Here is a 13,750-nt window from a genome sequence, read left to right as displayed (position 1 = left end):
GAATCTCGTCGGTGAGCGAATGGCGACAACGATTAAATTCGTTATAACAGCGTTTCACAGTGGCAAAGGATGGGGCTTCATCGCCAAATGTGGAAGTAAGTTGATCGATGCACTCTTGTCTTGATAATCCACGTCGAAAATCGTAAAAAATCATCGCACGAAAATGTTCATGAGTTAATTCCATTTTATTGTTGTCGCGCAATCTCCAGGGCAACATAAACAACACAAATCAAGCTATTGACAAAATATTTGAAGTACGTTATGGTCAATAATGCCAGACGATTCCGTGCAAACGTCAAATCGCGCCTAACTTCAATCAGTGTTGCCAAGGCTCAAAATATAATTAGTGACCCTCGTAGAGATTATGTAGAGAAATCATAATGTGAAACTGTAGTTTCCCTGCGAGGCTCAAGACTTTTCACTCTCCCCTCGTACATTTATATACCCTATGTAGATTAATCAGATGTAATGGAAATAAAACAACACAGCACACATGGAAGTAAAGCAAGAGCAGATATCCGAGAACTTCAAATTTCCCGACAATGTCTATATTTTTCATAAAATATCCTTTCTTAAATACAATTGGATCTAAATTTAACTGGACCAAGAGAAATTTTCGTGGAAGAGTGATTAGCATTGCGCGCTACGACGCCAGGGGCCTCGGGTTCGAATCCCGGTCTGGGCATGGGTGTTCTTCTTTGTGAGTATCACCATCAATTTCATCATATCATCACTCATCCTCGCAATTAGCCAAAAGTGGCACAAAAAGCGAAGTAAATTAAACCAAATTAATCAATCAAAACTAGAACAGAGGTCAATTTCTATATTTTTCATGAAATCTCTCTTCTTACCTGAAATTGTATCTAGATTTCCTTGCACTAAGGAAAATTTCCCTCCATGTAGCAACAGTGCCTCTGCTGAACGCGGCACAGAAAGCAGAAAGGAACGAGCAGTGTTCTCCTGCCAACGATTATGTGCGGGGAGGGCGAGGGGGGCACATAATCGGGATAAAAACCCGGTCAGAAGGGTGCGATGGAGATGGATCAGTGGCGGACATAAACCAATCTTAAAGTTCTTTAAATAATTTACTTAAATTCTGGTTTAGAAACTTGTTTTAATAGTTTGAAAAATATGCCCTTATAACAAGACTGTTTCAAACATCAATATCTTACATATGCTGAAATATTCTTACTTATGTACTATTTTTAGTTACCTTTATGGGCCCTGAGTTGCAATGAACAATGAATACTTTCTGTAAATTTTCAAATAAAAATGAAAAAGATTTTGCTGCAATCCAAAAAAAGAAAAGAAAAAAGAAGAAACCCTTTTCTTGAAAAAGCAAAAATATGCTGAATATAACCGAAAATCCATCAAAATATGCTCGATCAAGTAGAAATGGCCAAATATGCCAAAATATGCCCTTAAAAATCATCCTAATTCAATTAGTTTCTTCACAATATGAATTTCTATATATTTACGGAACACATCACCCTTAGCAAAAAAAAATTGCTAAGTCATGAAAATCCTAACCCTAGTTATATATTAGCTAAATGCATAAAAATGTTTTGGAAAAAAAAAAGTATACCGGAGATAAACGCTGTAACATTGAGAATACGCCACTGACTAAATCGTAACATTTCTTGACTTGAGGGCAGATATACTAGGAGATTCAAATGAACATCTTAAGATATTTTTGTTTCTCCTCTATTAGATATCTGCATGTAGGGTTTCACAAGTTTGCTGCATATTAGCCCACATCCATTGCCGATATACATATATATTTTCAAGTCTGAGTAAGTTCCTGTATATCTCAAGAAGAAGACTCCTTGGGATACACATGTAGTCACTTCACAAAAGCAATAGGAAGATTGGCATAGATATATTGAATTTTCAGAGCTTTCTTACCTCCGTCTCCGATAAGCCGCATCTGCACCAACGAAGGGTCTTCATTATGCTCTTCTAGCACCGTATCGTCCGTAACAGTCAGGTCCTATTGAAAGAAAACAAATGCAGTTGTTAAGTAAACTAGTTAATTCATCTCACACAGACACATTTACCATTACAATTACGGTACAATAAAGCCATTTTTTTATTTCAAAACTGATATCATTGCGGAGTAACGTATGCGATGTTATTTTGCTCCCACATATTATTCTTCAACCTTAATCAATTCCGTTTATCTGCTTCGTGCACTTATATGAAGTAGCGTGTTCCTAGAGTACTTTAAACACTAACACTTCTATTAGAGGAAATATAAATTCCATATCTTTGATTGTATTAGAGGAAATATAAATTCTGTATTCGTTGATTCTATTAGTGGTAATATAAATTCTGTATTCTTTGATTCTATTAGTGGTAATATAAATTCTCTATTATTTGATTCTATTAGAGGAAATATAAATTATGTATTCTTTGATTTTGTTAGTGGAAATATAAATTCTGTATTCTTTGATTTTGTTAGTGGAAATATAAATTCTGTATTCTTTGATTCTATTAGTGGTAATATAAATTCTGTATTCGTTGATTCTATTAGAGGAAATATAAATTCTGTATTCTTTGATTCTATTAGAGGAAATATAAATTCTGTATTCTTTGATTCTATTAGTGGTAATATAAATTCTCTATTATTTGATTCTATTAGTGGAAATATAAATTATGTATTCTTTGATTTTGTTAGTGGAAATATAAATTCTGTATTCTTTGATGTTATTAGTAACTAACTAACTCTCTAGCCTTCTTAAAACCGAAGGTTCACGGCTGCAGCAACACAGGCCTTCCATCTGTCCCTATCCTGAGCAAGATCTATATACTCTTTCCCACATGGCTCTAACGATTTCCTTTAGGTCCATCTCAACGTAATTCCTTCATCTTCGTCTTGGCATTCCAAGAGGTCTCTTACCATCAGGTTTCCCAACAAGAATCCTGTAAACTCTTCATTCCTCTCCAATTCGTTCCCACCTAAGTCTTCTTGATTTAATCATTCTAATAATATCTGGACATGAATACAAATTATGTAGATCTATATTATGTAAACTTCTCCACTCACCTGTCTCCTCATCCCTTTTGCCGGACCCTATGGCCGAGTGGTTAGCACATCGCGGTGCGACGCCCAAGGGTCTCGGGTTCGAATCCCGCTCGGGCTTGGTTGTTTGTGAATGTCCATTCATCAATTTAATCATTCATCACTCATCCCCATCTTCGCAAATTAGCCAAGAGGCACAAAACGCGAAGTAAAATAAACTAAATCAATCAAACAATCCTCATCCCTTTTAGGTCCAAATATTTTCTTAAGGATCTTATTTTCAAATACTCAATTTATGTTCCTCTTTCAACGTAAGGGACTGTTTCGCATCCATATAATAATACAGGCAAAATTACTGTTTTGTATATTTTAACTTTTAGTTTCTTAAATATTAAACGAGAAGACAAAGGTTTATGAAGAAAAAGTAACATGCATTTCCTGAATTAAGCCTGATTCTATTAGTGGAAATATAAATTCTGTATTCTTTAATTCTATTGCTGGAAATATAAATTCTGTATTCTTTGATTCTATTAGTTGAAATATAAATTCTGTATCTTTGATTCTATTAGTGGAAATATAAATTCTGTATTCTTTGATTCTATTAGTGGAAATATAAATTCTATATTCTTCGAGCTTGGCGAGGAAAACTGTATTGTCCTTAATTCACCCCCTCTCACATACACACACTCCAAGAACAGAGGCACATACTGATTGCAGATGGGTTCTGGACAATGTCCCAGACATGTCCTATCCGTAATGACTGGAAATCTCAGTGAAATATTCTTAAAGGGTGTATATATTGCTGTTGAAATACAAGTAAAGTTTAGTAGCGTCTCTATGTAAGAAAAAAAATGTTTTTTAAATCTTAAAAGAAAAAAGCCAAAAGGGCATTTATCTATTTAATTTCGAAGAGGGTTGATTACTACTTGAAGAAAAATTATAAAACGGGAATATTTCTTCTGGGGGAAAAAAAAACTACTAAAAATAGTTCCATAAGGTCCAAGATTTACATTTACATAACCATAATATGCAGTTCTTCGAGCTATAGATTTACTGTATCTGGGCACGAGTTTCAGGGGAAAGTATTAACGTTCCCCTGTATTTTTATTCACCTACGTGTCGCCGGTTAGGTGTAAAATCGACGTAGAAGGCTGTAAATACGTATTACTGGATTACATAAAGAACCTTTCCCGCGTACCTTCTCTTGTTGACATACCTTTAAACAAATTTTCACCACGTAAAACAAAATTTACAATATAAGTATGATAACAGAAGGTACACCGCAAAGAGATAAACGAAACCACTGAAATTCAAAGGCAAAAAGTTTTCTAGTCGTTATCCCACTCCCCCCTTTTTTCCGGGTCTATCATCTGCTTTTTCAGGGTCCGGTGCCAAATGCAATGCTGCCAAGCTTTTCACCGCAAACCTGCCAACCACGATAAATTTCAACACCGATAACTACATTCTATGGGATCCAGGAACACGCTTCACAAAAGAAAGGGCGAAAAAAAAGAATGATTCTTTAATTTAGCTGACGTTGTTAGCGGGGATGTTATGAAGCGAACGCTCTGAAGGACTTTTTTCCCCCTCTCTTTTTTTTTTTTTTGAGGTCGTGTACCCTGCAAGCCTCTGCTTGTTTACACAAGGACTATTTTCAGTTCACTGACGTCACGTTCTTAAATCACAAGGCCGATATAGAGATGCAAATGGGCAGCTTGTTACTTGATACGTACTACTTGCTATCTGCGACGCTTTGCAACGTCAGTGTCCTTGAGATATTTGGCAAGTGTTATCACTTGCATGTTATTTACTTCTGGCCGCAAAGCGGTAATGAATTGGAAAAAGTGCCATAAATAGCTGCAACCGGAACAGCATGCACTAAATTGTAGAAAGTGTTTCCAAGTGTGTTTTCTCGTGCTCAAGTACGAATAATGAATATCCGCTTATTTAACCGAATGTAATTGGCAGGGAAAGGATTTGCATGTGTTATTCTTTTGTATGTACAAAGGTCGGTCAAAAAGTAACGCACAATCCACTGTGGCTCGGGAATGGTAAGGACTACTAGGGAAATTAAATGTTGTAGGTAGAAGCATTGATCCTTTACCACCTAACCAGTCTATGGGGACAATACCAAAGGGGCCAGAGTTGCGCGCAACGGACATAAGTTTCATCACGATAACGCACGACCGCATGATGCACTCATGACAGTTTACATCATCGGCGAACTGGGATGGAACAACTCCCATACAGTCCTGACCTAGCGCCATCGGATTTCTATCTGTTTGGACAACTGAAGGCTCATCTGCGTGGGAAACAGTTTGGAGAAGACAACGAGCTCATTGCGTGTGTGCAAAAGTGGTGTAAAGACCAACCTCAAGAGTTTTACGAAAGTGCATTCGTATCATGGCTGCAGTGCAGTGAAGCACTTTGAACATATACATTGAGTGACATTTCCAAAGGACCAATGCTTCTACTTACAAAATTTCATTTCCCTAGTCCTTCCCATTCCCGAGCTAAAGTGGATTGTGCGTTACTTTTTGACGACCCTTGTATTTGCTAATTCTACGGCGATAAGAAAACTGCAATAGTAAAACCTCAACAGCAAGTTCGGACATCACCGTAGTTATGCAGCACACGCAATGCCATGTTGAAAGAAATGCACAACAAACGTAAGAGATGAAACTAGGGTAAATGCTAGCCAAGATCGTATTTAGGGGGGAGGGGGTCCGGGCCCCTAAAAGACAAAGTACTAAATTAAATAATCAAAACATACTTGTTTAGCATATATTATATAATCGATGGTTATTTTTTTCAGCCGAACTTATTGCAAGGCAAGGAATTTGGGGTCATACGGTTTAAAAGACAGTTGCAAAAATAAATGCACACTACTACTTATGAAATTATGCATAAAATATTAACCAGGAACTTTTCTTTTCGTTAATTCGATCTAAGTTCTCTTTTCTTTTTATTATTACACAAATATTCAATTCATCATGTATTTGACATTGATTTCTTTGCCAGGGCACTTGTATTTATATATATGTTCGCGATCTTAACTACACGAGCCCGACCCTGTGGCCGAGCGGTTAGCACATCCGGCTGCGACGCCAAGGGTCCCGGGTTCGAATCCCGGTCGGGCTTGGTTGTTTGTGAATGTCCATTCATCAATTTCATCATTTCATCACTCATCCCCATCTTCGCAAATTAGCCAAGAGGCACAAAACGCGAAGTAAAATAAACTAAATCAATCAATTAACTACACGAAAGCTATACAGGGTGTTCATAAAGTCCCGGTACCATTACAAAAGAACAAAGCTCGGAAACTACATGCAATAGAACAATGCTGTTGATTGCAAAATGAGCTACAACTCTCCACGCATACCTCAATGTGCGGCCCTCTAGTTGATCTCAGAATATCAAGGCGGTAATCCACTTCTGCCCATACACGCCCCAGCATATCAACAATGACAGTTAGGATACTCTCCGTTATTCTTCTTCGAAGAGTAGCAACATCTGGAACAGGAGTGTGGTAAACACAATTTTTGACATACCCCCAGAAAAATAAATCTAAGGGTGTGATATCAGGAAAGCGCGCTGGCCAGGGAATAGGTCCATCACGGCCTATCCACCTGCCAGAAAAATGCCTATCCAGAAGACCTCGAACATCCTTGGACCAATGAGGAGGTGCTCCATCTTGTTGGAAAATTATGGTTGGCTGGAAGTATATCCATGCTTTGATTGTCTATTGCATGTAGTTTCCGAGCTATGTTTTTGTAATGGTACCGGGACTTTATGAACACCCTGTATAATGAAGAAGTGGGTATTGATTGATTGATTTGTTAAGTCCACTTCATGCACAGAAAGGCTAATCGGGTCTACACCTACAGTTTAAACTGGGATCCGAACCACTGTGGCATGGGCCTCCACCGGGTATCGAACCCGGGACCCCTTGATTACAAGTCGACGACGAGGAGGCTTATATACCTGCTGATATATCACCATTCTTTCAACATAATTTTACTCATGTAATAACAACAATACAATATTGATCAATTTATGTATTTAGTTATTATTATTTTAATTATTTTTTTTAATTATATTATTATTATTATTGAGACACTTGGTCAAACCCCCCAACCCAAAATGTATATCTAGATACGTGCCTGATGCTAGGTGATTCTTTTGGGTGATCAAAACAGCCCTTCAACCAGTGACCAACGAGCAAAATGAATTTGGAGCGAAATTCCCGAACTTTTTCTTCTGTAATGGTTTGTTTTATTTTATTTTACTTCGCTTTCTGCCAGAGCAACTCTTTTGGAAATTTCCAGTTTCTGGCTTTTGAGACCTGTTTTCGCTATTCGGATTATCCGTTGCATCCAAAACGGATATCGGATAATTTGAAATCCAGATATCCGTGTTTTGTGGCCATCCCTAGTTCGAACCCCAAACCCCATTCATCCTCATCGCCGCGATCCACCGACAACACGACTAGAAAGATGTAGAAATATTACAGAGGAACTCTGTACATGTTCTCTATCCGGAGAAGAAATGGTAATAAACCAACAGAACCCTCCATGTGGAAGATTGCGCACTCGATACACACACACACACAAGCCACGCTCACCCCCCCCCCTCTCAACCCTTTCCGGGCATCGAATTAACCTGCTTGAAATTACGGTTCAAATCCTCTTTGCCGGACCATGGAAACTGCATCTTTTTCCCCCGGGGCGCGGTACACTATGGTATGAGCGGTCTAAAATTGGGCGGAGGGCGGGTGGGGGGAGAGTTCGCAAATTCTGGGCAATGAACTCTCTCTCTCTCTCTCTCTCTCTCTGCATCTCTGATGTTTGTTTTCCTACGTCAGCAGAGGCAATGTAATATCCCCGGTTGCCATGGGAACCTGCCAGCTATCAAGCTCTTAAACGGTGGTTATGGCGCACGGGAAATGAAAACTACGGCAGCAAACAACCCCGCCTACCCCCGTGTCCACCCGCTGGCCGAAAACCATACACACTTTTAATATCGCAAAATAGAATTCTGATGCGAGCAGCACCCATGCACCGTTTAACAGGTTATGGGAGTTGGCGAGTAGTCTTCCTGAAAGAGAAACACGTGCCTCTCTGATGGCGCAGTGGTAGCGTCGTCGCCTTGTAATCAAAAGGCTTCGGGTTCGATATCCGGTGGAGGCATGTAGTGATTCGGATCTCACTAACCTAACCGATACCGATGCTGCTCGTGGACATCCGCAGGATTCTTTCCAGGGAAGGGAAGGGGGGCATATCTTTTCCCCATAATAGTGATGCCCCTCAAACAACACTTTCAGTCTGAAATTATCAAGTTCCTTCAACGCTCTTATAATAATTAGCATATAATTTCTGTGACAAATGAAATTACGTATGTGTGAATTTGTGGCGTATGTTGAGTCTAGCTATGGAGGAAGGGAGAAGGCTAGGCTCATTCTTGACGTCTTCAAGGAAGCCACGTTGCCATCCCAACGGTGGTCAGGCTGCAAACTTATAAAAATTCAGGTAGCCAACTCTTAAGAATTCAGGTAGCCAACTCTCTTAAGAATTCAGGTAGCCAACTCTCTTAAGAATTCAGGTAGCCAACTCTCTTAAGAATTCAGGTAGCCAACTCTCTTAAGAATTCAGGTAGCCAACTCTTTAAGAATTCAGGTTGCCAACTCTTTAAGAATTCAGGTATCCAACTCTCTTAAGAATTCAGGTATCCAACTCTCTTAAGAATTCAGGTATCCAACTCTCTTAAGAATTCAGGTAGCCAAACACTCTTAAGAATTCAGGTAGCCAACTCTCTTAAGAAATTTGGTTGCCAACTCTCTTAAGAATTCTGGTTGCCAACTCTCTTAAGAATTCTGGTTGCCAACTCTCTTAAGAATTCTGGTTGCCAACTCTCTTAAGAATTCAGGTAGCCAAACACTCTTAAGAATTCAGGTAGCCAAACACTCTTAAGAATTCAGGTAGCCAAACACTCTTAAGAATTCAGGTATCCAACACTCTTAAGAATTCAGGTAGCCAACTCTCTTAAGAAATTTGGTTGCCAACTCTCTTAAGAATTCTGGTTGCCAACTCTCTTAAGAATTCTGGTTGCCAACTCTCTTAAGAATTCTGGTTGCCAACTCTCTTAAGAATTCAGGTAGCCAAACACTCTTAAGAATTCAGGTAGCCAAACACTCTTAAGAATTCAGGTAGCCAAACACTCTTAAGAATTCAGGTAGCCAAACACTCTTAAGAATTCAGGTAGCCAACTCTCTTAAGAATTCTGGTTGCCAACTCTCTTAAGAATTCTGGTTGCCAACTCTTAAGAATTCTGGTTGCCAACTCTTAAGAATTCTGGTTGCCAACTCTTAAGAATTCTGGTTGCCAACTTTCTTAAGAATTCTGGTTGCCAACTTTCTTAAGAATTCTGGTTGCCAACTCTCTTAAGAATTCAGGTTGCCAACTCTCTTAAGAATTCAGGTTGCCAACTCTTTAAGAATTCAGTTATCCAACTCTTTAAGAATTCAGGTATCCAACTCTTTAAGAATTCTGGTTGCCAACTCTTAAAATGCAGGTTGTCAATTTCAGATTCGTCATTATCTTCTTTTTCAAATCATCTTAATTCACACAGTTTCTAAGAGATTTCTCTTCAGTATTTTACTTTCTAGGCTTTATGCTTTGCAGATAGCCTAGCTAGCCTGGAATATACGCTTCTGGTGTGAAATATATCATTTTGGTTGGTCATTCATTTACCGGGGGGGGGGGGAGCTGGTTCCTCTTCCGGACGTCCACGCCGATGCCGATACACTTATCGATTCCCACAGATACCGATGCTTGAAAATTGTATTAATTATAAGTTGTTCAAAATATTGATCAATATCAGTGTGATGATGATGTATCGCACAAAGAATATCGTGTAAGCATTTTACTTACTCCAACGAATTGCATCAATTTACCAATAGTTTTGCTTTAAAATATTCAAGAATTAAATCAGAATATTAAAATACATGTCACGTAATAAAAAAAAGTTTTTTTACGCAAAAATGGTGCAAAATAAAACTAAAGTTCGAATTTTTGCACAATTTGCAGGATGTTTAGAGTCTGCAAAAGTGTCAAGTGGTATATTTGCGGACGCTGGGCTTAAATACCAGAAAAGTATCGGCTGGTATCGGTAAATAAATTCCAACCTATATTTCCCGATACCGATATCGCCTCAGCCCTACTTTAAACTTCATATTCGCAATTCGCCAAAGGTGGCGGAAACGCGAAGTAAAATACGAATCCATTCTTTCGGTATTCTTATTTTGTGTAGCTTTTCTGACTTTGTTGGGTTAATCGCGGCGACGTGGAAGAATGGTGTTTAAAACAAAAGAGCATTCACGAAATAAACATGCCCGCTCCAGGACTCGAATACGGAACCTTCTGATTTTTACCTAAAACTACATACTTCACACATATAATTTCATTTAGGTCACAGTAATTTATGTAAATTGAGCGTTGCAGGAGTGTTTTTTGATGGGGTAATAACACCAGTGGCGGCGATTGGGTGCCAAAACCGGGGGAGCAAAGTTCCAAAACTGGAGGGTCAAATACAGTACGTATATTTCCCTTTGTATATAAAATTTAGCATAGTGCGGGTGCAAAAGTGGCGAGAAGTGTGTGGGTAACACTATTATGTGGGAAAATATGCCTCGTTTGCCCCTCCCACTGGATAAAAATTACCTTGCTTGTCCCTATCTTGAAAAATTCTCCGGACGTCCATGATTCCACATAGTAACAACAAGTATAGATGTAATCAACACACTCAATGAGCCCGAATTTTAAAACAAGCCAAAAAAAAAGTTGCCATTTGAACAACGGGCAATCGCTTCCAACCTTTTAAAAAAATATGTATGCAGTCTGTGTTTTCCGAGGGGGAATCATATAAGTACATCCCTACATTTACCCTTCCCCGTCCAGTCAGGAAGAGCAAAACTTTCTATTATTCAAATGACATAATTTGAACTGCGGGTTGCAACCGACTTTCCTTGTACCTGATTAATTCATTTGTGTGCGAAAAGTTCCTGCGGATTGCATGCACGGCGAACGTCACGGAATTTCCCGTGACTAGGGGCGGTTCATTCACGGAGGGGTGTGGGGGGCAATGTCCACTTTTGTCACGAATGTCTGAGCCCCTTTTTTTCCCTATTTCTTCCCCGCCCTTTAATCGAACGATCGCTGCAGTTGGCAGTCCTGGTCTCCTCACCTGATAACTTTTATCTGATCCCCCCCTCCCTCCTTCGAACATTGCGTTCCGAGATCCCGTCAAGTTAGAAACGTTTACAAGAAAACGAAACCAGGAAAACTTTTATAAATAGCACCCCCCCCCCCCCAGTCTCGCAGTTCAAAAGGTGGAGCGAGTGGGTAGATGAACTGATCTCAGCTTTAGGCGCATATCCACCATATATTGTTTATATACGAGGGTTAAGTCATAAGTCATGGCAACTATTTTTTTTCTCGCAAACAGGGGACGACACAAAAATCTAAGATATACATATGAAAGTGTATGGAATGTACTTTCGAAAGAGGCCACCAGATGGTGTATGTAAACAACGGTGGGGTAGTAAACACGTCGGTGAGTGACAGAGTTCGAAAATGGATGTCATGAAGCAGGAGCAACATTCGTACGTTAAAATAGCAGTTCTCCATGACAGAAATGCACGGGAATGTCATACAGAGGTACGGGAAACACTGGGTGTGCATGTCATGCCCTATCAAACAGTGGCGAGGTGGGTGGATGCCTTCATACGGGGCAGTGTGTCAACTGCCAAAATAAAACACTTTTGTCATGTGTTCTGCCTCTTCCCTACGAGAGTCTCCTGCATACAGACTTCCTCTGGTGGCTTAATTCGAAAGTACATTCCATACACTTTCCAACGTACGAGTATATCTTATATTTTTCCTGCTGTCGCCTGTTCACGAGAATTAAAATAGTTGCCATGACTTATGACTTAACCCACGTAAAACAGTGCAAGTGTTGGTTAGAATTGATTATCGGTGAGGCAGCAGACCTAAATTCGCCGATCCCAACTATAGCTTCTGAATCCGCCACTGATCAGCTTACGTGTTCCAACACACTTTAGTAATTTCCCAGCGCTCAGTGTTCACCTAAACATAACTTTCACTGCAGCACTTCCCAAGGAATGATGCCCCGAGCATCTATTGTTGCTGTCAATTCCGCTGAAACCAAGTTTACATGTAGAGGAGAGCCCCAACGACACGGATCATTGACCTTCATTGCACAAATTCCATGCTTTGATTGATTGAATTGGGTTATTTTACGTCGCTTTTCTGACACTTTTTGGCTAATCGCGACGATTAACTTGGAAGCAGTGCTTATGCAAATTATCTTGACTGAGGGACGCTTTGTGAAAATGTACTTTACTGGGGGGGGGGGATGGCATCCCCCGCGTCCTCCCGCTCGAACCACTGCATGCGAGTCGAAACACATAATTATATGTTTAATAAGCTTAACATAGCTTAACAATCGGCTTAGAGATTCACTTGCAACTGCTAATATTAGCGACTATTTTTTGACAGAATTGATATAAACGTGGACCTTATGCAAAACTAAACCTATATACTTGAGAAATGGTGCACTTTGTGGCGAGTAAAAGTTTTAACAAAAATGGACAAAAATGTTTCAGAAAAAAATTCAAAGTATTCCAACCCCTCAGAGATTATTCACATGCGATAAGCTCACAAAACATTCTAAAGTAACAGGAAAAAAGTGATTATTCTTAGCTTACGTAAGGAATTTTGGATGTACTGTAGAACAAGATGGGATGAATTTGTTACATAAGGAGCGAAAAAAAGAATTCCCCTGCTTCTTCGCTTGGAAGTGCACGCGAACATCAATAATTACGCAAACATTTGACCTGAGAATAGTCTTTGTCCAGTTTACATAATGGAGGAACTCATCCTTCTTACAATACTATTTTCGTCTTTGGAGTTTACATTCCGGCGGCTACAGTAAGAAGAAAAGTGTGGTGCCAAGTAACACCAAGAGTGGTCTTGCAACATTCAAACTTCGTGTCAATTAGGAATTTGCTGGCTCATCACACCATTGGCTGTGAAACAGCAGCAAGTATAGAGATCTTTAATTGGATGCTATGTTACACTACAATTGTAATTGTGGTAACTTGAGCAGCATCTAAAGTGGAGGCAACCCATTAGGAGTTTTAGAGTGTAATAGGGAGCGAGAGTTCCACAAATGTTCTGGATATTTATTTGAAAACATTCCTACATCTTAAAATTCAACACTAACCTTGGGCACATGTTATCTTGTTGAGATCAACTGTTCTAATGTCATGATAAGAAGGGCATAAGACAATGAGAATATTTGAAAAATTAGAGCCATGTTGAATGAAAAAAAGTCAACACTGTCGCAATGTGGAAATTGTGCCATGTCTGGTCCTATCTTGAATAAACAGTGAACTAAGAACATCACTGTATAGCATAGTGGTAATGTTGTCGCCTTGTAATCAAGGGGTCCCCTATTAAACTGTAGATCCAGTCCCTATTAGCCTCTGTGTGCATGAAGGACTTAAAACATCAATTCAAACAATCAATAGATTTAAGAGGATATGCAGTATAGCTCCTAGTATGTAGAGAACATTTTTTATAAAATAATTCATCTATAATCTCCTTTGTATTGCTCAGTCTACGACGTTCTTCCTTCCCATCACATCCG

General features: G+C 39.3%; 1 protein-coding gene across 2 annotated transcripts in view; it reads right to left on the bottom strand.

Annotated features, from left to right (window-relative positions):
- Kdm3 (Lysine demethylase 3) overlaps window positions 1–13,750 on the bottom strand; it is a 444,114-nt gene that overhangs the window by 250,609 nt on the left and 179,755 nt on the right. For both annotated transcript variants that reach the window (XM_083142382.1, XM_083142384.1), the window contains exon 5: window positions 1,906–1,990. In XM_083142382.1, coding sequence (XP_082998508.1) covers window positions 1,906–1,990 — 85 coding nt within the window. The remainder of the gene's footprint in view (window positions 1–1,905; window positions 1,991–13,750) is intronic.

Source organism: Lepisma saccharinum, chromosome 21 (assembly GCF_977018435.1).
Source record: "Lepisma saccharinum chromosome 21, izLepSacc3.1, whole genome shotgun sequence".
Taxonomy (NCBI): Eukaryota; Metazoa; Arthropoda; class Insecta; order Zygentoma; family Lepismatidae; genus Lepisma; species Lepisma saccharinum.
Note: the sequence above shows the minus strand (reverse complement) of the source record. Positions and strands in the feature narration are given on the sequence as shown.